This window comes from Salvelinus alpinus, chromosome 2 (genome assembly GCF_045679555.1).
Source record: "Salvelinus alpinus chromosome 2, SLU_Salpinus.1, whole genome shotgun sequence".
NCBI classification, from domain to species: Eukaryota; Metazoa; Chordata; class Actinopteri; order Salmoniformes; family Salmonidae; genus Salvelinus; species Salvelinus alpinus.
In genome coordinates, this window is record NC_092087.1 from 19,036,924 (window position 1) to 19,063,586 (window position 26,663).

The following is a 26,663-nucleotide window of genomic DNA, read 5'->3' on the forward strand; positions in this document are numbered from 1 at the left end:
ACAGCCAAACCTTCCCTGTTATTTCTATTAGAACGAGTGAGAATTTATCTGGATGTGTTTCAATCAATGATCCCCAGGTCTGAAGTTAATACACTTTGTTTCTGGTGGAACTGAGCATGTACCATGTATTATGTCTGATTAGATTCAGCTGCTTCTCCTGGGTTCTGACTTTTACACCCTGTTGGAATGCTGCCTCAGATGTAAGACTATAACATACTGTATGACTGATCTGGTTTGGTCATGAATGATTCCTTAGGGTGAAATAGATTTCAGAGCTCAGAGATAATTCAACTTGAACCCTACTCTACATTTTTAAAGTTTTGGGTCTCTGTTCATATCTTTGTGGGTTTCTGTATGTGTGTGTGTGTATGTGTGCGTGTGAGCATACGACTCAAGTGAGTGTCTGTGCGTGCATGCTTGCCTTGTAGCTGCTGCCTTGTGTCCCCTGCTAATAAACTTGCCAACACAAAGGTAATATAAATGCTAAGCATGAGATGGCTGTTTTTAGTTCCTGATGTACTGATGATTTCTCATTGTCAAGTGGCTCTGGTGTGCAGCCTTAACATCAGCACATGATAATTACAATGTCACCCCAAAGAGCTTCACTGTTATTATTTGCGGTAGTGCAATGCGGTGCAGCTGCAGAGATGTGCCTCTATCAGCTGCTTGCTGTAATGGAGCCGTCAACAGATAGCTAACTGCTCATTATTCCAGCCCTATCAGATCGCAAAGGGCACCAGGCTTAACCAGCTTAACCAGCAGCACCACACCTCCTTCCACCCAGGCCCAGTCTCACTGTCCTCATCTGCAGTCAAGGTCACACCCACCACAGAGAAGCACCATTTGTACAACATGCAGACTAGTACAATTGCTCTCACAGGGTTGGATCGGACTCTTCTGATAAATCTGTTGTACACTCAGTGAATGAGGGTATGAGATCTTAGGACACATCCATCCGTCCAGGATCACAGAGTTTTTAATTAGTCAAATGGACAGGTTGGTTTCTTCCTCAGCCCAGAGACCAGCTCTTTCTCCCTGTACTGCTGGCTATGTGCCAACCCTCTGCAGCCCCCCCACACAAAGAAACCCATATGGCATGGCCCTGTGCCACTCTCGCCCTGCCTGCCCGAGCACTAGAGCAACATGCTCCAAATGGGCTGTGGGCTGTGTGTGTGTGTGTGTGTGTTGTACATGTCTGTGCGTGAGTGAGCGGTGCGTGTGTGTGTGTGTGTGTGTGTGTATGTGTGTTTGAGAGAGAGAGACTGAGTGAGTGAGTGTGAGTGTGGTTAGTGCTTCAGGCTCATAGGGATAATCTTGTGATAATCTTGTGATTTGTTGCAAAGAATAGTTGAGCGCTCTCTCCCCTGCCATAGAGGCTCCTCCCCTCCTCCGTCCTCCTCTCTTCTCCTCTCCTTCCGTCTGCTTGCCTTCCCACTGTGCTCTGGTTATGTCAGCCAGCGTGAAGCTCCTCACCCACAGCACCCTGCAGTATTTTGCATGCTGATGGAAGAATGGCTGTAGATCGGTATGCCATATACACTGAGTATACAAAACATGCTTTTTCCATGACATAGACTGACCAGGTGAATCCAGGTGAAAGTTATGATCCCTTATTGAGTTTACTTGTTAAATCCACTTCAATCAGTGTAGATGAAGGAGAGGAGACAGGTTAAAGAAGGATTTTTAAGCCTTGAGCCTATTGAGACCTGAATTGTGTAGGTGTGCCATGCAACTCAATATTAGGAAGGTGTTCCTAATGTTTGGTATTCATAGGTTGTACCTCCGTCACTCGGTCTCGTCATGCCATTGTTATGAACGTTCTCAAGCCGCTTTCTACCGGTGGCACAATAGTGGTGCACTAATATCGTGATAAGCCCAGCCATTCTGGACGGAGGCTAACGACTGTTTAGTGTAAATTATATTATAGTGCCTGGAAATACGAAGTGACATTGCTAAAGTAGTCAAAAATATATAGCAATGCTAATGTTGACCTTCCCTCAATCTTAGCTAAATAGCTAACGTTATACTGTATCTAAAGTCAATCTGGTGACATAAAAATGATAACAAAAGGTTTTCCTACTAATTATTTGCCTACTTTGGAATGGCATTGTATTTCCAAGTCACTGTAATGCACTTTTGATTACATCTTCATCAGCGCTCATTAACTATGCATTGAGTAGAATGCTCAGTTGGGCATCAATACAAAACGAACGTTCAAAACAATATTGTGACAAAACATGCAACCCATGAATACTCAGTGTATACATTCTATAATGTTGGTAACTGTGATCAGGGAATGTGATGTGGAACTGTGCCAAAATATATTTGGTGTGTTGACTGCTCTCCCTGGGTGTTCTGGGAAATGCTTAGCTGGGGCTGTATGGAGAGAAATAGGGGGAGGCACACTCACACATACACTCACACACAAATCAAAGTTTATTGGTTGCGTACACAGATTCACAGATGTTATGGCAGGTGCAGCGAAATGCTTGTGTTTCTAGCTCTGACAGTCCAGTAATAGCTAGCAACTACCACTGTCCTGCTGTTGCCTGCTGTTGCTTTGTCTGGATTCTGGATGACTCAGTGGCGTACGGCGATTCGCAGCTACTTCTTACACGTTTTATAGCTAATCTCATGCTATTCTACACATTTTTGCCATGAAGCTGAGAGAATATGTTGCTGTTTTAAAGCTAATTTCCTGAAATTCGACACATATTGCCATGGGGCAGAGAGAATACATTTCAGTTTTATAGCTAATCTTATTTTTTTCTACACATTTCCCAATGAGGATCAGAGAATTTTGCATTATTGAAGCTAATTTCCTGCGCAATTCTGTACATATTGCCATGGGGCCACGGCTCTAAAGTGCAACCAAATATTTAGCTGTGCGACCAGCAGTTTATTTTGGGAGCAAAATAAACTGCTGGTCACTAAGTGCGTCGTTGTAGCATGTGCTGATACTGATAGGATCGAAAGAAAGGGAGCGCAACACTCGGATCAGCTTTCTCCATTCAAATCTTTCCTTAACATTCAAATTATTTCACAATACTGATGATATATCAGCGCTACGGCTGCAAATATTGAGGCGCCTGATTTTAATGCTTACCCAATAAAAATGCATTTAATCACTGATTTGGCACATCATATGTTAGGCTACACATGATGAAATATGTTGAGATAAATTACAGACAGTAGCCTACAAGTAGCAAAATAGAACTTGATTGATTGATTGAACATGAAACGTATTTCAATATAGCCTACTAATATTAATATTTTAATACAGTCATCTCGGTATTCATTTGAAGCATCCTTTTATCTGTCGCTTTTTTGTATCAATTGCAAAGACATTGGCAACTTTGTATTTGTAGTCAACTTTGTTCTGAAGTTATCAGCGGTCACAGAGATATGGATAAACCATGTGATGTTTAGCGGAGATCTTCTGTGAATAAAGTGACACGGTACGGCAAAAAAGCATCTAAGGATGCACTTTGCTAATCTACAAGTGGTCTGATGCAGGCGTTAAATTACAAGCATTTTATAATAATAAGTTATAATAATACATGTTATTTGGCAGACTACTTTCAGGGTACTCAAGGACATCTTACATTAATCAAACCCCCGAGCTGACAAGGTACACATCTGTCGTTCTGCCCCTGAACAAGGCAGTTAACCCACTGTTCCTAGGCCGTCATTGAAAATAAGAATTTGTTCTTAACTGACTTGCCTAGTTAAATAAAGGTAAAATAAAATAAAATAAAATAAATAAAGTAGGCCTAGATAAATGCAAGTGAAGTACATAAAATCATAAAAATCTATTGCATCAATCAAAGTAACATTTTAGTCAAAGGACCAGACAAAACATGAGAGATAAAAAGAGGATGGAGGGGTAGGGTAGAGGATATGAACCCGGTTTAGAGCAACGGTTTAGGTTTAGGGGTTAGAGTTGGGTAGAGGATATGAACCCGGTTTAGAGTAATGGTTTAGATTTAGGAGGTAGGGTTGGGTAGAGGATATGAACCCGGTTTAGGTTAATGGTTTAGGTTTAGGGGGTAGGGTTAGGTAGAGGATAGGAACCCGATTTAGGGTAATGGTTTAGGTTTAGGGGGTAGGGTTAGGTAGAGGATAGGAACCCGATTTAGGGTAACGGTTTAGGTTCAGGGGTAGGGTTGGTTAGAGGATATCAACCCGGTTTAGGGTAACAATTTAGGTTTAATCCAAGCCATGAGGTGGAAGGAATTGTCCATAGAGCTCCGAGACAGGATTGTGTCGAGGCACAGATCTGGGGAAGGGTAGCAAAAAATGTCTGCATCATTGAAGGTCCCGAAGAACACAGTGGCCTCCATCATTCTTAAATGGAAGATGTTTGGAACCATCAGGACTCTTTCTAGAGCTGGCCACCCTGCCAAACTGAGCAATCAGGGGAGAAGGGCCAAGAACCCGATGGTCACTCTGACAGAGCTCTAGAGTTCCTCTGTGGAGAGGGGAGAACCTTCCAGAAGGACAACCATCTCTGCAGCACTCCACCAATCAGTCCTTTATGGTAGAGTGGCCAGACAGAAGCCACTCCACAGTAAAAGGTACAGAACAGCACGCCAGGAGGCAAACATATTCTCTGGTCTGATGAAACCAAGATTGATTTGGCCTGAAACTAACTGTTTGTACTGAATGCGAAGCGTCACATCTGGAGGAAACCTGGCACCATCCCTACGGTGAAGCATGGTGGTGGCAGCATCATACTTTGGGGATGTTTTTCAGTGGCAGGGACTGGGAGACTAGTCAGGATTGAGGCAAAGATGAACGGAGCAAAGTATAGAGAGATCCTTTATGAACACCTGCTCCAGAGCGCTCAGGACCTCAGACTGGGGTGAAGGTTCACCTTCCAACAGGACAATGACCCTAAGCACACAGCCAAGACAATGCAGGAGTGGCTTCAGGAGAAGTCTCTGAATGTCCTTGAGTGACCTAGCCAGAGCCCGGACTTGAACCCGATTGAACATCTCTGAAGAGATCTGAAAATAGCTGTGCAGCAACGCTCCCCATCCAACCTGACAGAGCTTGAAAGGATCTCCAGAGAAGAATGGGAGAAACTCCCCAATACAGGTGTACCAAGCTTGTAGCATTATACCCAAGAAGACTCACGGCTGTAATCACTGCCAAAGGTGCTTCAACAAAGTACTGAGTAATGGGTCTGAATACTTATGTAAATGTTATATTTCAGTTGTTTAATTATAATACATTTGCAAAAATGTTTTTGCTTTGTCATTATGGGATATTGTGTTTAGATTGATGAGGAGAATTAGGCTGTAACCTTACAAAATGTGGGAAAAGTCAAGGGGTCTGAATACTTTCCCGAAGGCACTGTATATGATGAAGAGGAGTGAACCCAACACTGATCCCTGGGGGACACCCTATGAGACAGTGCAACGTTAATAATGATGGTTTTGGGAAACAGCTCTGAGATTTAACAATGCTCCTACAAAGGTTCTAACGATGAACTTAGACTGAAGATGCTTTTGGAAACGGGCCCTAACCCATATTACTGGCGCAACATTTTAGTGCAGGGTTTCCCAAACTCGGTCCTTGGGCCCCCCCTGGGTGCACATTTTGGTTTTTGCCCTGGCACTACACAGCTAATTCAAATAATCAAAGCCTGATGATGACTTAGTTATTTTACATTCATAAAAATTCATAAAACCATGTCGTGGCCTGTTCTAAAACTACTCGCTGCGCCGTTAACCATTTCTTCACAGTCTTGTTACCTCATTGGCTAGCTAGCTAACAATCTAGTAACTTTACCAGCATATCCAAACATTTTGGGGGCTTCTTCAGGAGATCAATGATCATTGCAAAAACAATAATGATAGATCTCTTGCACATCTTCATCACAAACCTGATGTTTTTAAGAGACAGTGTACAATATTCTATGTAATGTATCTTAATAGGAAAATAGTGCTTTTACACAATGAAGAAACCTAATATTCCACAAATGACTTTGCAATTTCAATGACAGGTATTCGTATCAACATTTTAGCTTTCCTAATAAACATGTCTTTACAGTGTTACATATTAGTTTCTAGGCCACAACATGTGCTTCAAAAGTAGTTAGAAGTGCCCCCCCCGCCTTGCAGAGGCTGCAGGGGTGTGTGGTACGGCAGTGGGATGACACTTTGTGTTGTTGTGGCTAGCTAGTGAGAGCTCTAGGTCAGCAGCATCCACTGAGCCAGCAAGCCATTTATCCTCTCCTTCGTGAGCTTTCTATTACTCCACACACAGCAGGAAATGCAGCATGTGTGTGTGTGTGTGTGTAACAGCAGATCGTGGGGTACTGGCAGGAGTCAGCTGCCTCTGGGCAGTAGCAGGATGCCAGTCAGTTTGTGCCTAGATGGCACTCCTACACCAACCGTCCCAATGGACCCATGTGTCTGCACTGCAGATTTCCCAATCTGAGCATAGTGCACCGTCATTCTGATGAGGCACTTATGCAAATGTGTACCCATTCACTTTGGCACAAAACGTTTCGATTCTGGTGATCAAGGCTAAATGAGTTCCGCTGCACCATCTCTGCACTTGTTTAAAAAAATTATATTACTGTCATAGAAAAATCAGACAGTTTATCTTTTTATTTTGTTTATGCATCCCCTTACAAAACAACCCTGATCAATAGAAGTGTTGTCCACTTAAGAGTAATCTTACTAAAACAAAGTCAAGTGAAAAACACTGTCCCTTCTAATTTTCTTTGATATGCTAAGGCTGTGTTGCTGTGATGAATGATGTCAATGCTACATTGATCCCTTAACTAAATTCCCCAGTCAACCGTTTCTGATGCTTGACCCGATATGCTCTAGGGTGCATCAGCAATCCCACAATAACTCCTGTGTATCGACCCCTGATCTGTCTTGATCCCTGAGATACATACAGTAAAAACATGTCGCTATAACTCAAGCCGGCCAGTGAGGAGATGAAATGTGCTGTGAGGCTTCTGACACCCACCATTTTCATCATGATGTATGTCTCTCACTAAATCTTCTAGGGTTGAAAGGAAATGGGAAAGGACATCTGGGAGGTGACCATGTATCAACAGCAGCAGCAGCTCAGGTCTGAGAGAGAGGTGCTACGCCCTTCCCCAACTAGTGGAGCATGTTAGCTCATATTAGACCCAGTATGGAAAGCTCCTCATAGGCACACAGCATTAGCTTTCACAAGGACATGGATTATGCAATATATTAGCATAGAAACACATTTATTGTTGGGAGTAGGACATTTAAATCACAGTTAAAACACCATTTCTGTGACCCTTGCCTTTCTGTGGAGATATCATCTGTTAAAAAGTGGAGATAATCTGAGCTGTGAACTAACCAGGCTTACAGTGTTGGAAGGAAACAATGTTGGCATTGTTTTATTGCTCACAGCAGGGTCATGAAAGGAGGCTTGGATTTCATGACCAGCATTTGTATCGTAGCGGGCAACGTTTTTTAACCATAATGTCATTAAGGCCCCGGTAGTCGATACATGGACGCAGTGGGCGGGGGAGGCAGATGGGCGCATAATCCCTGCAGCGAGGGAGTCCTCAATGTACCCTTCCATCGCTTTGGTCTCCGGACTCGACAGGGAATAAAGTCGCCCCCGAGGCAGTGCGTGCCCAGGAGAATGTCGATTACACAGTCGTAGGGCCAATGCGGAGGAAGAGATATGGCGCTGGCAGAGTTGAAAACCTTCCGTAAGTCCTGGGCAGGCTGCACTGACTTCAGACAATGTTCATGGCAAAATGGACTCCAACCCATGATGGAACCCGTAGCCCAGTCGGTTAGGGGGTTGTGCCTCTGGAGCCATGAAAACCCCAAAACCATGGGTACATGAGGAGACACCAGGAGCAGAAACTGCATAGCCTCACTGTGGTTGCCTGACACTCTCGCAGGTTGATAGGAACCGTATTGTGGGTGACTCTGCCAATAGAGTGCCCATCCAGTACTCTGACGTCCATGAGGATGGAAAGGGGTTGAGTGGAGATACCCAGCTCCGACACCAGGGTAGTGTCCATAAAGCTCTCGTCGGCCCCAGAGTCATTGAGCACTCGGATGAATTTGGACTGGTCTCCCGAAAACAGGGTAGCATAGAGGGGGTTACGAGTAGTGAGAGATTGGAAACTCCCCGTACGCTCACAAGTGCACTCGTACTTACTGATGAACCTGGTCTTTTAATGGGCAGGTAGATAAGAAATGTCCCATAGCTCCACAATACAGACAGATCTTGGTGTTCAGTCTAGGTAAGCACTCAGCAGGAGAAAATCTAGCCCTGCCCAGTTGCATGGGCTCCGGAGGAGGCGAGTCGACAGCCCTGGGGATCTCAGAGGGAACTCGGGTGACACCGGATTCTCTCAGAAATGCAGACTTCAGGGATTTCAGGTATTCCTCGGAGGGGAGGTGGAATTCGAGGATGAGTGAGGGCGACAGGGAACAGACCCCCTCTTCCTCCTACGTTCCTGTAGCCGCCCATCGATCCGGATGGTCAAGGCTATGAGGGAGTCAAGGTCCATGGGCAGCTCCCGGGCTACGAGCTCATCTTTAAATCACCTCCGATAATCTGTAAAGGATCATGTCGAACAGGGCTTCTCAGCCGCCAACAGGGCTTCTCAGCCGCCAACAGGAACTCTCAGCCGCCAACGTGTGAAAATCAAACACTTTTCGTACCTTTGCCACAAACTCCTCCAGACTGAAGCAAACAATGGACTGTTGATCCCACACCGCCGTAGCCCAGGCAAGGGCACTCCCGGACATCAGCGTTATCAAGTACGCTATCTTCAAGCGGTCCGAGGGAATGAAGAAGGCTGCAGCTCGAAGATGAGGGAGCACTGGGAGAGAAATGCCAGGCAGGTTCTAGAATCTCCAGCGTATCGTTCTGAGGAGGTAAGCGAGGTTCTCGGGACACCGGGGTAGGCTGGGAAGAAGCGCCGCTAGTGGCGGGATTGCTGAGAGTCTAGAGGATTAGTGTTGTGGCTTGCTGCCTAGTTGGGAATCTGTGGAATTTCTCCAGCAATGTATTGAACACATGGTCATGGCGCTCTGTCAGGGTATTGCAGTAACTCCTCGTGTCTTCCAATTGTGGCTCCTTGGGAGGAGACAGCGTTGCGGACCTGGTCCGAGTCTGCTGTGTCAGTCATGGACAGTTCGTATTATCATGGCTCAGGCTAAGAGCGAATTACAGTGCATTCATCTTAAGATAGCTAGGTGAGAAAACCACATATCTTAGTCGTAGTAAGTACAGTCGTGGCCAAACATTTGAGAATGACACAAATATTAATTTTCACAAAGTCTGCTGCATCAGTGTCTTTAGATATTTTTGTCAGATGTTACTATGGAATACTGAAGTAGAATTACAAGCATTTCATTTCATAAGTGTCAGTGATTGTTATGTTTTTCTGCCGTGCGTAATATGTAGTGTACCATACTAAAATACATTTTCATATTAAATTGATTTATTAGACTTTTTAAAATGTAGATGTTCCAAAGGCGTGCATCAACGGCTTGTATGCATGGAGGCCTGGAGATGCTAAACGTGTTTATGTTAATGGTAAATTACAGTGAGACCGGTAGTCTTGGTTTGGAGCCGATTCAACAGACTCAGTATGATAAAGGTCAGAAGTTGTGACAGAGTGATGAAATATGAATGATGAAATATGTACTTTTGTCGCTCTTTGCATTAATATTCCCCCTATGAGCCACTTTGATTTGGTATGTGTGTGTGTGTGTGTAGTCAATAGGGTGTCATTAATACGTCTCACTGAACCAGTCAAACAGAGAGCCAGCTGAGTATGTTATCATTGGGGCTGTTTAAAGCCAACAGTGCTACGTGAGTGGGAGTGGCTCTGGCCTACTATCCATACTGTTCCCCTTTGAGTACAGGTGTTTCAGGCAGGTAGGAATGTGTATTAATGAGGCAGATCTTTAGATGTAGTATTCACTGTAGTTCTCCCTCCTTAGTGAGGAAGAGATGAGGCCACATCGCCCGCAGCCAGGCCTGCAGGTAGCCTGGCGGGTAGGAGTGTTGGGCCAATAACCGAAAGGTTGGTGGATCGAATCCCAGAGCTGATAAGGTAAAAAATCAGTCGTTGTGCCCCTGAGCAAGGCAGTTAACCCATTGTTCCCCGGGCGCCGGTGAGGTGGATGTTGATTAAGGCAACCCCCCGCACCTCTCTGGTTCAGCAGGGGTTGGGTTAAATCTGGAAGACACATTTCAGTTGAATGCATTCAGTTGTACAACTGACTAGGTATCCCCCTTTCCTCTGTCGGCAGCCGTCAGCAGGAGCTCAGAGGAGTTGCAGGAAGTATTTACTGATGGGAGAGAGGGGGAGGGCCACAGAGGTGTAAGAGTTGGAATGTGCTCGGGGCCGGGGAACAGGGGAAGCACAACAGCTCAGAACACACGACGGCACCTTGTATCTCAGAACAATGCCTCAGGCAGTGTTTGACTGCATTCCATCAGTGTTGAAATGGGTCCGTTAGAATGCACTGTGTAGTATGTGTGTGATGATCAGAGAAATGTTAGTTACTGTGAGTTACATTTGATAGAGAAAGTTACTGAGTTACAGTTGATAGAGTTACTGTGAGTTACAGTTGATAGAGAAAGTTACTGTGAGTTACAGTTGATAGAGAAAGTTACTGTGAGTTACAGTTGATAGAGTTACTTTGAGTTACAGTTGATAGAGTTACTGTGAGTGGCAGTTGATAGAGAAAGTTACTGAGTTACAGTTGATAGAGTTACTGTGAGTTACAGTTGATAGAGTTACTGTGAGTGGCAGTTGATAGAGAAAGTTACTGAGTTACAGTTGATAGAGTTACTGTGAGTTACAGTTGATAGAGAGTTACAGTTGAGAGCCCTGAGGCTATACAGCTTCTTCAAGAAATCAATGTGAATGTGGTCATGCCTCTAAATGAAGTCATGGTGCTGTGTGTGTGTGTGTGTGTGTGTGTGTGGAGATGGATATGAGCTGGCATCAGGTGAGGTGACAGGTTGGCAGTCTCAAAAACCCGACTCTAGGCAACACAGTGACTAGCATCTGGTTTCACTGATGGACTGTTTTGGCATAAATGAATTGTCTATGTCGATAAGGAGGGGGGAAATAATCAGGGGACTCTCTCAATAAATCACAAGGTAGACATGCCAGAACGTTACAACTCAAAAACCAAAGTTTTAGTTAAGGTAGTATGTACAGTAGATGCCAAAAGAGTCCATCCTTGAAACCAGACCCTTCCCACTGGGCAAAAACTGTTTGAATCAACATTGTGTCCACGTCATTTCAATGTGATGACGTTGAATCAACGTGGAAAACGAATTGTATTTGCAAAATCATCAACGTAAGGGAATTCATAATTTTTTTCACCCATCTTTTTACCTAAATCCAATGACATGGTGACATTTTTTGTTGAGTTCATCCAAATGTCAATCTAAACTAGATGTTGAAACGATGTCCGTGCCCAGTGGGTAGTCACTGTGTAGCCTAGGGTCAGGTTTTTTGAGACTAACAGGTTGGCAGGCAGAGCTAGGGCTGTGTGTGAGAGAGTACATACTTTGACTCTGAGAGGAGCTGAGACCTGGCATGGGAGGTCTCTCTCTGTCCTGGACCATCACATCACACACAAAGCAGGCATCTAGTTCAAATGTACTACATTAGATGGGGAATGGAGTGTCATCCTTTCAGATGTACCTCCAGTCTCTCTCTCTCTTTCTATGCAGTGATGCTTTATCTTTTGATCTGCCTTCTGTGATACAATTACTGTGTGTTCTGGCTCCCCGTCTCTCTTCCTCGCCTCTTCTCAGCATGCCGATATAGGTTTTAAAGAAATAATTTTATCACTTGATTGCAATGACCTGACATTGAAATAGCAGAGCAGGCAAGCTAGCTTTAACCATCCCAGTTCTTGCGTGTGCTAACGAGAGAATTAAGGAGGCAGGGGTTCACGTGAGAGAAATTATCATTTATTCCCTCATTTCTAAACCAGTTCCTCCTCTACACCATGCAGCTACAGCATGGAAATGGACAAAGGGGATTATTTATTGACTACCACTGAGAAGAATGGATTTTCAATGGGATTTGAGGGGAGAATTGGCCAGCCACTTGTATTGTAACAGCCCTCCCACTGCAGATGACAGTGTCTTGGCAGGTTCTCACTTGGTCAGGAAAGAGATTAAATAGTGGAGCAGGTTATCAGTGCCAGTGAATGACTCCCAGCGGTTGGTCCTCAGTGGGAGGGATGTACTGTGTGTGTGGCTAGGCCCAAGTCCTGTCGTCAGCCTGGCGTCTAGACAAAGCAGATTGTTGGTCCCCCTGGTAAGGGAGCTGTGTGGTCCTGACAGAGCAGAATAACACTAATGTTTGGCATTCCTTTCTGTCGTAGACTAATCCCTATTTCCCCTACCTATCTTTTAAGTCAGCTTTCTCCCTCTTTCCTAATGTCTTATTTTCATCCTTCCTCTTGATCCCTCCACCCTCTTCCCTGCCTCTTCCGCTGGCCTCCCATCCTTCTTTCTCCCTCCATCTCTTGTCTCCCCTCAACGGACAGCGCCGTCACATACGCTGCGCCGGAGGAGAAAGTGTTACCATGGCAACTGAGTCTCTGAACTGAGCCTCTCTCTCTCTCTATCTCTCTCTCGCTCTCTCTCTCTCCTGTGTAAAGAGAGAAAGAACGGGCCCCAATACACAATTATGACAGCATGCTGAATCTCTTAAATACTCTATTGGGTAATATATAAGAATGTGCTTCTCTTTTTTCTTTTTTTCTTGAAAACTCTGTTTATTAAGTTTTACACACACAGACAAGACAAAGCAATATAAATAATATACTCAACTAGAAAAAATACAAATAATACATAAAAAAAAAAAATAGCTTTAAAGATACCATACTTTAGACAAGTTAAACACACCAGGCAGAAGGCTACAAAGGTTAAAGGGCAATCTGTAGTACAGGGACAGAGCAAACACCTCACCATTGTTCCTGTAAACAGTCAAGGGATGGGGTGGAGAAATGCAACCACTATCAGACAGTCAAGGCCACAGACCAACCATCCACTGGACCAAAAATGAAAAGTTTACAATGCTTTAAAATAAAAAATGAATAATAATAATTTTATGTAGGCGTGAACAAAATTTAAAAATAAAAATAACTGGGAAAAACAAGCTCACACCTTAGTCTCTGCCCGGGCAAGATGAACAAGGCATCCGCAGGTCACAATCAATAAGCACATCAACCTTAATGTTAATGCCCCCCACCCCCACCCCAGAAAAAACACAGAGAAATGCTCATCCAACCCCTAAGTAAGTCACAGGGGGGTCAAATACAGACTTATTTTGGTTTTAATAGGAATGCCATCAGAGGATGGACTGTTTAAAGTAAGACCGGAATGGAGCCCAAGCCTCATTAAACAGTTTGGGGTTCCCACGTGAATTGAATTGAATTTTTTCTAGTTTCAGAGAGCACAACACATCTCTCACCCAATATTTATAAGATGGGGGAGCTGCCATCTTCCAGTTCTGTAGTATTAGCCGTCTAGCTAAAAGAGTAGTATAAGCAACAGTGTCCGACTGGATTCTTGACAGGGGGGTACCTATGGGCAGTACTCCAAAAAGGGCTGTAAGGGGAGACGGATCTATAACAGTGTCATATATATCAGAGAAACATTTAAATATTAATTCCCAAAAACCTGACAGTTTATGACAGCCCCAGAACATATGCAACAGTGTGGCTGGTTCCATTTTACATCTGACACAGGTAGGATCAAAATCAGAGAATATTCTTCCAAGTCTGGCCCCAGACCAGTGGATACGGTGAACCACCTTGAATTGAATGAGGCTGTGTCTAGTGCTAAAAGAGGACGAATGCACCCTGCGCAGCACAGATTCCCAGGTGTCGTCCCCAAGTTCCTCCCCCAAATCCTTTTCCCATCGAGTCTTTAACGGCACCAAAGAAGGGTTCTGTAAGTCATGAATGATTGCATATACATCTGAAATTGCGCCCCTAGGAAGCTTGTTCAGCTCCAAGATGCTCTCTATAGCTGTATTCGCAGGCCTATGGGGAAATTCAGGTGTGTTAGCTCTGACAAAGTTCTTAGTCTGGAGATAGCGGAAAAAGTGGGATTGGGGGAGGTTGAACCTTTCCTGTAGCTGAGCAAAAGAGGCAAATGTATCATCAAAGAATAATTGGGCTAGTGAGGAGAGGCCTAGTGAGTGCCAGATGCCAAAAGCCCCATCATTCAAAGATGGAGGAAATAAAATGTTCTGATTGATTGGGCCTGATAGAGAAAAGCCTCGGAGGCCAAAGGCTAAACGGAACTGATTCCAAATTTTAAGAGACTGCTTTACAATTGGGTTGACACACCTTTTGCCTAGGGACACTGGGAGAGACGAGCACAACACAGAAGAAAGTGCAGCAGGTTTACACGATTCAGACTCCATCTGGACCCAGAGTGGTCTAGGGCCAGTAGGATCCGTCTGCAGCCAGTACAGAAGGGCTCTGAAATTTGCAGCCCAATAGTATGTCTGAAAATTTGGTAGAGCTAAACCCCCCAATGACTTACGCTTCTGTAAATGTTTTCTACCAATCCGTGGTACCTTGCCATCCCAAATAAAATGCATGAATGTTTGATCCAGTGAAATAAAAAAAGATTTTGGAATAAAAATGGGTAAACATTGAAATAAATATAGAAATTCGGGCAACACACTCATTTTAATGACATTAATCCTTCCGATAAGAGAAAGAGGTAGCGAATTCCAAAAAGTAAAAGATTGTTTCAAACTGTCTGCTAGAGCAACCAAGTTTTCCTGAAACAGATTTGAATATTTCCTTGTCACTTTAACTCCCAAGTAGGTGAATTGATCCCGGACAATCCTAAACTGAGAACTTGTAAAAGAGCACTTTAAAGCAGCCTTGTTTACAGGAAAAAGCTCACTCTTGCCTAGATTCAGCTTGTACCCTGAGATTGATCCAAACCTTTTAAGAACAGATAAGGCGCGTGGCAATGAGGTATCAGGGTTAGAGATAAACAAAAGGAGGTCATCTGCATATAGCGAGACTTTCTGCTCTGAGCACGTCCTGATTATTCCTTGAATGGCATCATTAGAGCGTAGTGCAATGGTGAGAGGTTCGATTGCCAAAGCAAACAACAAGGGGGAGAGTGGACAGCCCTGTCTGGATCCGCGGTGCAAGGGAAAATAGTCAGAGGACAAGTTGTTAGTCCGTACCGAAGCCATGGGGGAAAAATAAAGAATCTTTATCCACGCAATGAATTTGGGGCCAAAGCCAAATCTATAAAGGGTAGCTGTTAGGTAATCCCACTCAACGCGGTCAAACGCTTTTTCTGCATCAAGTGAGACCACCACCTCTGGGTCCTCCGACGCTGGGGAGTACAGTATATTCATAAGGCGCCTAATATTGAAAAACAAATGCCTATTTCTCACAAAGCCAGTCTGGTCAGAGTGTACTACTTGGTGCAGCGAGCCTTCCATACGGATGGCTAAAAGCTTGGCTAGGATTTTGTAATCACAGTTTAAAAGCGAGATTGGGCGATAGGATCCACATTCCAGGGGGTCTTTGTTTTTCTTTAATAGTAATGAAATTGAAGCCTGATAAAGACTAGGCGGTAGCTTTGAGGTATTAAGGCACTCTGCAAATAGTCGAGACAAGAATGGGCAAAGCAGACCAGAAAACGTCCTGTAAAATTCGGTTGGAAAACCATCCGGACGCGGTGATTTACCACTTTTCATTGCGGACACTGCTGTTGCAATCTCCTCAGGTGTAAATTCTTCTTCTAGACAGTCATGGGTGTCTGTATCAATTGAAGACATATTCAGGCAATTAAAGAAGGAATCAATCAGCAAAGGGTCTTGAGGGGATTCAGAGGTGTATAGCGCAGAGTAAAATTGTTTGAATTGATCATTGATCTCTTTATGTATAACTGTGGTGGCACCAGACGGGGTCCTTATTTGTGGGATTAAACGTGAGGCCTCAGATTTACGGATCTGATGTGCAAGGAGTTTACTGGCCTTGTCGCCTTGTTCATACACTCTGTACCGAGCTCGCAAGAGTAACTGTTCAGGTTGCCTGGTAGAAAGCTCATCAAATTCAGATTGGAGTAATTGGCGCTCTTTATGCAGATCAGAGGAAGGAACCGTAGCATACTTCTCATCCAATGTGGCTATGGATTCGCTCAGGTCCCGAAGTCGCTGAGAGCGAACTCTGTTTTGGTTGGCTGTATAAGAAATAATTTGGCCACGTAGGTATGCTTTGAGAGACTCCCATATGGTAGAGCAGGACATACCTGGTGTTGAATTAGTTTCTAGGAATAAGGTGATTTCAGAAGAAATGAAATTGACAAACTCCTTATCTGAGAGTAAAATGGGGTTAAGACGCCATTGATAACACATAGGAGGTCGCTGGGGAAACTCTAGTTCAAGCACTAATGGTGAATGGTCAGAAATCACAATACTCTTGTAAGTACACTGCCGAAGGTTAGGCAGAAGTTTTTTGTCCAAAAAGAAGTAATCAATCCTGGAGTATGTTTGATGAACATGAGAATAAAAGGAATACTGTCTATCTGTAGGATGTAGGAAACGCCAGGCCTCAAACATGGCATATTTCTGAAGAAAGGCTTGAATAAGTAGGGCACATTTAGATGGGCCTATAGTTGTTCGTGAGGACTTGTCAAGAACTGGTGACATTTTGCAGTTGAAATCGCCCCCTAAAATCAACAAATGAGAATCTAAATTGGGTATAGCAGACAAAAAGGAAGAAATGAAACTTGTGTCATCCCAATTGGGAGCATAAACACTAGCCAAAACAAGAGGGGTAGAAAACAGTTTACCGGTTACTATGACGTATCGTCCCTTAGGATCAGCGATAACCTCAGAAGCTACAAAGGGAGTAGCTTTATCAACCAAAATGGCAGCCCCTCTTGATTTACTATGAAAGTTAGAGTGGAACACTTGACCAACCCAGTCCCTACGCATCCTAAAGTGCTCACCAGTCCTCAAGTGAGTCTCTTGTAGAAATGCAACATTTGCATTCAAACCCTTTAAGTGTGTCAACACCCTCTTACGCTTCACTGGGTTATTAACCCCTTTGATGTTCCACGAAATGTACTTGATCGCATTGTTTCGGCCCCTCTGGGCATTCCCGTTATACAACCCTGTCATTAGAGCATAGAATGGAAAAGCAATGAGCGCCCAAAAACCACAGAATAACTTGTCTCAGAGTAATAATGTACGGTGGTAGATGTTTGGAAAAAGTACATAAAAAAAAACGAAAAAGACAGAATGAAAACATTAGAACTGAACAATTCAACCCCTCCCCCCACCCCTCCCCCCATCCCAGACAATACCTCCCCGAACGAGGTACAAGCCTAAATAGAACATGTTCTCTTCGCACAGTATGTCTGTGAGAGTGCGGTCTTAAACCTAAACCCACAGTCCCGCTCTTTAAAGTTGCGTTTTGTTAGTGGATCAAACAGCAAAAAGAGATAATCATTTTTTAAATAAAAAAAATAAAAGTGAATCCCTTGTGCAAACGAAATTACAAAAGCACCACTTGTAGATGTATATAATTATATTCCCAGTCTTATAACAGGCATTTGAGAGAGAAAATAAAGAAAATAAATAAAATGTATAAAGGCTCTCAGCCGAAAAACTAATTTGAAGTAAGGAAATCGTAGTAAGACAATCAAAAATAATAATAATAATTATTATTATAATAGTTGTCTAGTTGAATGCTGAGACAGCTTACAACCAAGACCAAAAAACTAAGTGTGCGCAACGTTGAACGCTTGCTGGGCATAAATGACGCTCAGAACTTTTAAAATTTAAGTGAAGACCCCAAAAAACGTGTCGCCTCGGGAAGCATTTACTGTTTACTGGGTCAATGCAAACGGATGCAGTAAACAAATAACCAATAATATTTTGAGTCACTGAGACACTATGTAAACAAACTGAATAGGTGAGCAAGACAGCCTAGAAACACAGGAGTAAAGTAAAACCTCAATACAATGAAATTAAAATGACTGAATGCTTGTAAGGCAAGCACACTAGATGATCAAAACATTAGATCACATCAAATAAGCCTGAATGGGTTCGCCAACTCCCCAACTATACAAAATTAGCATGTTGTAGCTAAACATAATTGTACCACAGGTGGGTTACTTACTATCCACAGTTCGCAAGCAACAGTTGCTGAACTATGAGCAAGTTCAAGACTTCGTGATGTGACGTTGAATGTGAGAGAGAGCCTCATCCGGAGATTCAAATGTGTAGTCTTAACCATCATGAGATAGCCATAAACGGGCCGGGAATCGCAGTCCGTACTTCACACCTGGATGGTCCCGAAGTAGTCGTTTGGCCTGTCCGAAAGCTGCGCGCTGCCTGGAAACAGTGGGGGAGTAGTCCTGGTAGATGGAGAAGCTCTGTCCTTGAAAGCTCAGAGTGGTATTGCGGGCTCGTCGGAGAATCTCCATCTTCTCATGGTAAAAGTGCACTCGAAGAATTATGTCACGGGGCCTCTCCCCATCCCGGGGCTTTGGGCGCAGCGACCGGTGGGCACGATCAATCAGGGGCTTTTCATCTAAGGCAAGAACATCCTTCAGCAGCCCAGAAACGAAATCCGTGGCGCGAGGCATTTCCGCTGACTCTGGGACTGATACAAGTCTCAGGTTATTGCGGCGAGAGAATCCCTCTAAACTTACACAGCTCTCCTTCACCTTTTTCAAATCCGCAGCTAGGCGTTTCACGTCAGCCTCCAGGGATGTAGTTAAGTCGGAGACATTTGTAGCAGAGGTCTCCAGTGCTGCAATCGTTGTAGTGTGCGACGCCATTGTTGTTTTGAGTGATGTGATTGCTGGCACCGTCTCGTTCCGCAGGATGGTTAGATCTGCTTTTAAAGTATCAGAAACCTCCTTTATTCGGGCCTCAATCGTAGCAACCACCTCCGTTTTCATTTCAACTATCTCAGAGCGTAGTAGTTTGATGGCCTCGAGAATGTTCATTTCAGCGCCGCCAGGCCAAGCCGCCCCCCCGGGTAAAGTGTCAGTCCCCGGGCCGTCAGGCTCAGGAGAGGGCGGTGATGAGAGTGTGTCTTGTAGGCCGGGTTTTCTCAAAGTCATGCTTTTGGCCTTATGTTTCGTCGACATGCTGACATTTGGAAGTAAAGTAGTCTTGGTTTTTACGGGAAGGGATTACCAAAATAATATATGAAAATAAATACGGTTCTGCTGCAAAATTCACATAAACTTTAAAAATACCACGGGAGCAAACGGAAAACACGTCAGTCGCACATGGCGTCCCTCCAATCCCCCCCAGAATGTGCTTCTCTTTTTAATGAATAATTACAAGATACTGTACATCAAATTGCTGGTGAGAGACAAATATAGCCTACATACAGTATTGTATAGGAACACATGGGCTCCCGAGTGGTGCAGTGGTCTAAGGTACTGCATCTCAGTGCTAGAGGTATCACTACAGACCCTGGTTCGATTCAAGGCTGTATCACAACAGGCCGTGATTGGGAGTCCCGTAGGGTGGCACACAATTGGCCCAGCGTCGTCCGAGTTAGGGTTTGACCGAGGTAGGCTGTCATTGTAAATAAGAATTTGTTCTTAACTGAATTGCCTGGTTAAATAAAAAATACAAATAATAAATAAACATGTCAGTGTGCTGCTTGTGGGGGTAGATGAACAGGTGTTCTCCCCTGCAGAGATCCTGGTGCTGCATGTGTCCAAACCAGGGACAGACAGGGCTGTTGGGTGTGACAGGGCTAATGGGTGTGACAGGAAATGAATGTGCACCAATGTGTTCTGAGGGCTCCTCTGTGACATCAGCCAGTGTTAATTTAGTAATTTATCTGAATCCATAAAAGTTCTCCGGATATTAGACCTGAGGAATGAGGCAGTTGGCGATGACAATGCATTAAGGATGTGTGTGTGTGTGTGTGTGTATGTGTGTGTGTATTCAACATACTGTAACTCGTACCCAATCAGAGTAAAGCAGTGCCATATTGGATTGCATAGCTCCTTAAATCATGCAGGGCCAATACACAGCTAGGTATTGATCTGGCCAAGAGGCTAGGTGTGGTTGTCATACGTTAGTGGATGGGAATTAACATGGAGTGGTTGGCTGCTTGTTAATGCTGTATGTGGGATGGAACTAACAGTGGCTGTTTGAGCAGCCAGGAAGATACTCTGGCTGAGGTGAAGATGGGAGCTAAGTTGGTGCGGGGCTTTCAAACCGGTGTCTTTGTTGTCAGGTGCATGTGAACAACTCCAAAGCCAATGTACACACGTTCACATGGTTCCCTCAACCCAACCACAGCTGTAGATGAATACCTCATGTCATTTACCACATAGGGATGTTCAGAGGAGATGTCGGCATGTGTCTGAATTGAAGAAATGTATGAGATGTGCCACATGGAGGAAAGACGGAGACCCACGTTGTTTGATTTGTGAGATTCCCCAGTAGCACTGAGATTCAGAGAATTGACAGTGAGGTGGTGATAGATAGATGATGTTAAAGACACACACATGACTGTTTACATTGGAACAGTATCCACATAGGAAGTTACGGCTGCACCGACATGTGCGTGTGTGTGTGTGTGGGAGGGGTGTGCGTTTGCGTGTGAATGAGGGAGGGTTTCTTTGCAGTAATTTCCGTGATTCAGCCACAGAGGGGAAATTGATTTAGCAGCGTAGCCCAGAGACTCAGCTGGATCAGACAGCCAGGGACAATTAGCCCCCGGTGCAGAGCAGTCACACACCACTCACAGTCACACACACTGCCAATTTGTCCCACAGGAGGGGAATTAATGCCTGTCAATTCCATGTGATTGTAAGTGATGACACAGAGGAGGATTGCCTGTCACGGTTGTCTCTTCATTCTACTTTAAGCACGCTGCTGCATGGACTGTATGTCACAATCTTAAACCTTCAGCCTCTGTCTGTCCTTCTGACCCTGAGAGAAGTGGTCATGTTTCGGTCTCTGTCCACTGGGGATGTTGACAGCAGCCCACTCGCTCAGCCTACAGTACCTTACCCACAGTGCATTATGGTGATGGGATTTGTGCCGTGAGGGCAGCAGGACCGCAGGGGTCAGATAGAGATTGGATTAGAAACAAGTTTTTCTGAGTTGTGTGTGACACTGAATATAACTGGCATCAGATTGGCTTATGGTGGCCCCAGCAGGGTCGGCTCGATTGGGGATACTGCCATCGTGGAGGGGTAATCTTTTACTTGATAGAGTGTTAGAGGAAAATGCATCCCTGTGTCAGATGCCTGTCTAAATGTGTATACCCTGACAGAGTGTAGTTATGGGGGAAGACTATTTGGTATAATGGGCGTTGCCATCCACCCCCTCACCTTCCTGGATTAATTTAAACAGCCACAACATTCCCCATCCCTCTGGCATCCCAAATAACAACTATGCTACTGTATGACTATAGATACAGTGCATTCGGAAGTATTCAGACCCCTTGACTTTTTCCACATATTGTTACGTAACAGCCTTATTCTAAAATTGATTAAATCGTTTTTTTCCCTCATCAATCTACAAACGATACCCCATAATGACAAAACAAAAACAGGTTTTTAGACATTATTGAAAATGTATTAAAAGTAAAAACATGAAATATCACATTTACATAAGTATTCAGACCTTTTACTCAGTACTTTGTTGAGCACCTTTGACAGCGATTACAGCCTCGAGTCTTCTTGGGTATGACTTTACAAGCTTGGCAAACCTGCATTTGGGGAGTTTCTCCCATTCTTCTCTGCAGATCCTCTCAAATTCTGTCAGGTTGGATGGAGAGCGTCGCTGCACAGCTATTTTCAGGTTTCTCCAGAAATGTTCGATCTGGTTCAAGTCCAGGCTCTGGCTGGGCCACTCAAGGACATTCAGAGACTTGTCCCAAAGCCACTCCTGCGTTGTCTTGGCTGTGTGCTTAGGGTCATTGTCATGTTGGAAGGTGAACCTTTGCCCCAGTCTGAGGTCCCGAGCGCTCTGGAGTAGGTTTTCATCAAGGATCTCGCTGTACTTTTCTCTGTTCATCGTACCGTCAATCCTGACTAGTCTCCCAGTGTCTGCCGCTGAAAAACAGCCCTTCTCCCCCGATTGCTCAATTTGGCTGGGCGGCGGTTGCAAACTTCTTCCATTTAAGAATGAGGCCACTGTGTTCTTGGGGACTTTCAACGCTGCAGAAATGTTTTGGTACCCTTCCCCAGATCTGTGCCTCGACACAATCCTGTCTCTGAGCTCTAAGGACAATTCCTTTGACCTCATGGCTTGGTTTTTGCTCTGACATGCGCTGTCAACTGTGGGACCTTATATAGACAGGTGTGTGCCTTTCGAAATCATGTCCAGTCAATTGAATTTACCACAGGTGGACTCCAATGCAGTTGTAGAAGTCTCCAGGATGATCAATGGGAACAGGATGCACCTGAGCTCAATTTCAAGTCTCATAGCAAAGGGTCTGAATACCTAAGTAAATAAAAATGTTCTGTTTTTTATTTTTTATATATTTGCAAAAATGTCTAAAAACCTGTTTTTCGCTTTGTCATCATAGGGTACGGTGTGTAGATTGATGTGGAAAAAATACAATTTAATACATTTTGAAAAAGGCTGTAACATAGCAAAATGTAGAAAAAGTCAAGGGTCTGAATACTTTCCAAATGCATTGTATCTTATCAATTCTATATGTAATTCTATGTGACTTACTTTTACTTCATATTATTATTATTTTATGATTATGATTAACTCATTATGATTGGGTAATTACCACTATTACTCTATGGTGAGGATTTCTCACTGTTCAATTCTAAATGCTCAGAATCATAATGCTGTTGAAATTACCAGTGACTATCAGAGCTAATAATATTCAGTCCATGATCTTGCCTGCAGCTAAATTAATTACAGGACCATCTCTGTGATTATCGTCTCAACTGCTGAAGTGCTGCTTGCTTAAATAAAATATGGATTGTCTGATTTGAGAGATTCCTGAAATAAAGTGAATGTCCTTGACGACAAGGCGGTCTTCAGCGGCCAGTCATCACAGGAAGCAGAACTAACAGTGATGCTGTGCTCCTGGCAGTAGTTTCTTAGTGAATGAGGTTGGGGTTCTGTCACTGCTACCACATGCAGTACTGGTTATCTGTCACACACTCTGTGATTGCTGTATATGGCTCTGGAGGCAAGGGAATAACTGCTACCACAAGAGATGAATCACATTAACATATGTCATTTTGAAATGTAATCTTGCTATGTCATGCCTTGCCATCACTGCTGCCTGAGGAGTACCTAGTTGGTATTGGCACCATCTTGGCACCACCTACTGTTTAGCAAACTCTCTTTTTGTATCATGCAGACCACTTTACTTTCATATTGATAAGACTAAGAATTAGACTAAAAAGTATTTTTTGTGTTATTTCCCCCCAGGTTAAAGAGAGGTTGTTATGCCAACAGAGCTTGGCTCTGAGTCACGGGTAAAGAAGGCAGCCGAAGAGTCCTCCTGGCAGAAGGGGGCAGCAACAGGCATGCAGGACTCGGCTTTAGATGCAAAGATGGCCAAACAGGTAGGAGAGACGTTCAATCTATACCACAATTAGGGCCTTGTGTTTTTCCTGGTTAGATCACAGTCAATCTCGTCCTCCATCAACCATTGACAGATATTTGCACATGTTTAGTGGCCATAATTATAATAGACATTCATTTATTGTCAATTTCACCTGTGACTATGAATTTCACCTGTGACTATGACTGTCCCTATGTAAAGGACCAGGACTCCAAACTGATCGACGACCACAGGGAAATAGACGACGTGTCAGAAAAGACCACCCCAAGCAAGACCCCCAAGTCCCCCCAGAAGACTTCCAAACGGCCAAAGACTGTTCCCTTCAAGGTCACCCTACTGGACACCTCTGACTATGAGGCAGGGATTGAGGTAAGCATGGATAAAAGGAAGAATTTCATCCCTGAACATAACCATGTTGGAGGTTACGTCCAGAACGGGTTTGAATGAACCAGTCAAAAAATATAACAGTGAGAAATGTTCCTCTAATTGTATTATTTTTGTCCTTTTGGCTCTACCAGCAGATGCAACTAGTTTCCTTACTTTGGAACATTGTGTCTTTTTTGTGTTTACTGTATGTTATGAATCTGCTGAGTGCAGATAAGGCCGTTATAAAGCAGATGAAAGAGAATGCGTCATGCGTGGTGTAGCGGTGTGCGTGGTGTAACGGTGTGTGCGTGGTGTAGCGGTGTGCGTGGTGTAACGGTGTGCGTGGTGTAACGGTGTGCGTGGTGTAACGGTGTGCGTGGTGTAGCGGTGTGCGTGGTGTAACGGTGTGCGTGGTGTAACGGTGTGCGTGGTGTAACGGTGTGCGTGGTGTAGCGGTGTGCGTGGTGTAGCGGTGTGCGTGGTGTAACGGTGTGCGTGGTGTAACGGTGTGCGTGGTGTAGCGGTGTGCGTGGTGTAACGGTGTGCGTGGTGTAGCGGTGTGCGTGGTGTAGCGGTGTGCGTGGTGTAACGGTGTGCGTGGTGTAGCGGTGTGCGTGGTGTAACGGTGTGCGTGGTGTAGCGGTGTGCGTGGTGTAACGGTGTGCGTGGTGTAACGGTGTGCGTGGTGTAGCGGTGTGCGTGGTGTAACTGTGTGCGTGGTGTAGCAGCTCCACTGTGAAGCTCTCCACAGGGAAAGGCCAATGCAAGGTTACACATTCTCTGCCACAGACACAAATTCCAGTCATTAGGATAAGTGACACAGAGAATATAGTGGAGGAAAAGCAGGCTCACCCGCTTACAATGCCTGGTATCACAGCACCATCACCAAACAGGACACGTCTTCATGATGGTAGGTAATGCTTCATGGTGGTAGGCAATGCTTCATGATGGTATGGAATGCTCACTGTATTCAGTTAGAAAATGGGTCAAGAGAAGCACCCTTTGTTGAAGGAGTGATGTGTGAACTCTTAGAGATGGAGAAACCTGTATTTATTGGCAAGAACACTATACTGTTGCTGTCTTGTGTCTTCTAATGGCAGCTAGTAATGCATATACTGTAGGGCTTTATCACCATTCTTCAGGGACTGTTTTGTGATGCATAACAAGGAGTCTGCCTGTATGTCTGTCTGTCCCTCCCTGTGTGTTTGGGATGGTGGATGTATGTCTCCTCTCCCTGGCCAATCTGTGCTATCCTGGCAGGCTGTGCCACTGTCCTCTTCCAGAGCCCCTCCTAAACATAGCTAGATATGGGCGATTCCAGCATTATGGATGTTCTATTTGCATGCAAAATCACAACTTGAATGTCTCACAGAATGGACAAACAAAATATAAATTAAACTTTTTGTGTGTGTGTCTATAGTACTCCTTGTTGGGAGTGTATACCCAACTTTACTATTTTGTGATTCGTTTGATGTTTATCTTAACTTTTTTGCACAAAATGTAGACACTATAATTTCTTATGATCGACCAGAACTTTTTAAAATGAGAATGGCAGTTACTGACCTCAATTCCGGCTTCAACTTTGACTTTATTGCCCTAGGCTCATTGTCTAATTCCGACCCAGGTTTTGGGCTATCTAAGAGGAAACGCCAGAGAAAAAGAGGCAGGAGAGGGGGAGGCCTGCCAAGATTAAGGCGAAGGGAAAACCATCCACCTCTTCTCTCAGTTCTATTGGCCAACGTACAGTCTTTTGATGATAAAATGGATTAACGCCGATCGCAGATTTGCTATCAATGGGACTCTCGTAACTGCAATATTCTCTGCTTTTCTGAAACATTACTTTCAGACAAGAAACCCCCCCATGGCTATCCAACTCAAAGGATTCAAGGAAATGGTGGACTTCCACAGTGGAAGTCTCGACCCATTGTTCACCCGTCTTGGAATACCTGATGGTCAAATGCCAACTCTTCTACCTCTCGAGAGAGTTTCTGTTATCGTGACTGCTGTATATATTCCATCTCAAGACAAGAAAAATAACAAGATGGCACTTAACTGTACGAGGCTATAAAAAAGCATGAAACCTTGCACCCGGAGGCTGCTTTCCTTGTTGCCAATGATTTTAATTCCCCATCATTAAGTCACATAATGCCCAACACATCTCCTTCGCCACTAGGGGCGATAAAGTCCTAGACCACTGTTACGCTATCCACAAGCAAGCAAACAAGGCCCTCTCTCATCCCCCCTTCTGCAAATTAGATCATGACTATATACTCCTGCTTCCTGTCTACAAGCAAAAGCTCAAACAATAAGTACCCATGACATGCTCCGTTGCTCCGATATGGTCCTCTGAATCGGAGGTTATGCTACAAGACTGCTTTCCTAGCGCTGACTGGAATATGTTCAGGGACTCCGCTGATAGCATTGATGAGCTAACCACCTCCGTCACTGGCTTCATTTGGAAATACATTGCCATCATTGTCCCCACAGTGAAGGATCACTGCTTCCCCAATCAAAAGCCCTGGATTAACACAGAGGTTGGTGCTAAGCCTAAGGACAGGGCTACCGCACACAGGGCTATCGCAGCCAACCCCAAGGCTACGGCTGAGAACACAAACAAGCACAATAAGAACCATCAAACAAGCAAAATGACAATATAGGAACAAGGTGGAATCCTATTACAGGCTCCGCTGCCCGCCGCATGTGGCAGTG

The 26,663-nt window shown here is 44.3% G+C and overlaps 1 protein-coding gene across 10 annotated transcripts in view; it reads left to right on the forward strand.

The window, feature by feature from the left end:
• The window catches only part of LOC139555925 (band 4.1-like protein 1), a 171,333-nt gene that overhangs the window by 62,272 nt on the left and 82,398 nt on the right, over nucleotides 1-26,663 (forward strand). For all 10 annotated transcript variants that reach the window (XR_011671043.1, XM_071369328.1, XM_071369356.1 and 7 more), the window contains exons 2-3: nucleotides 23,453-23,589; nucleotides 23,790-23,957. Coding sequence is in view for 9 of the 10 variants with exons in the window: in XM_071369328.1 (XP_071225429.1) it covers nucleotides 23,470-23,589; nucleotides 23,790-23,957 (288 nt within the window). In the remaining variant the exon portion in view is untranslated. The remainder of the gene's footprint in view (nucleotides 1-23,452; nucleotides 23,590-23,789; nucleotides 23,958-26,663) is intronic.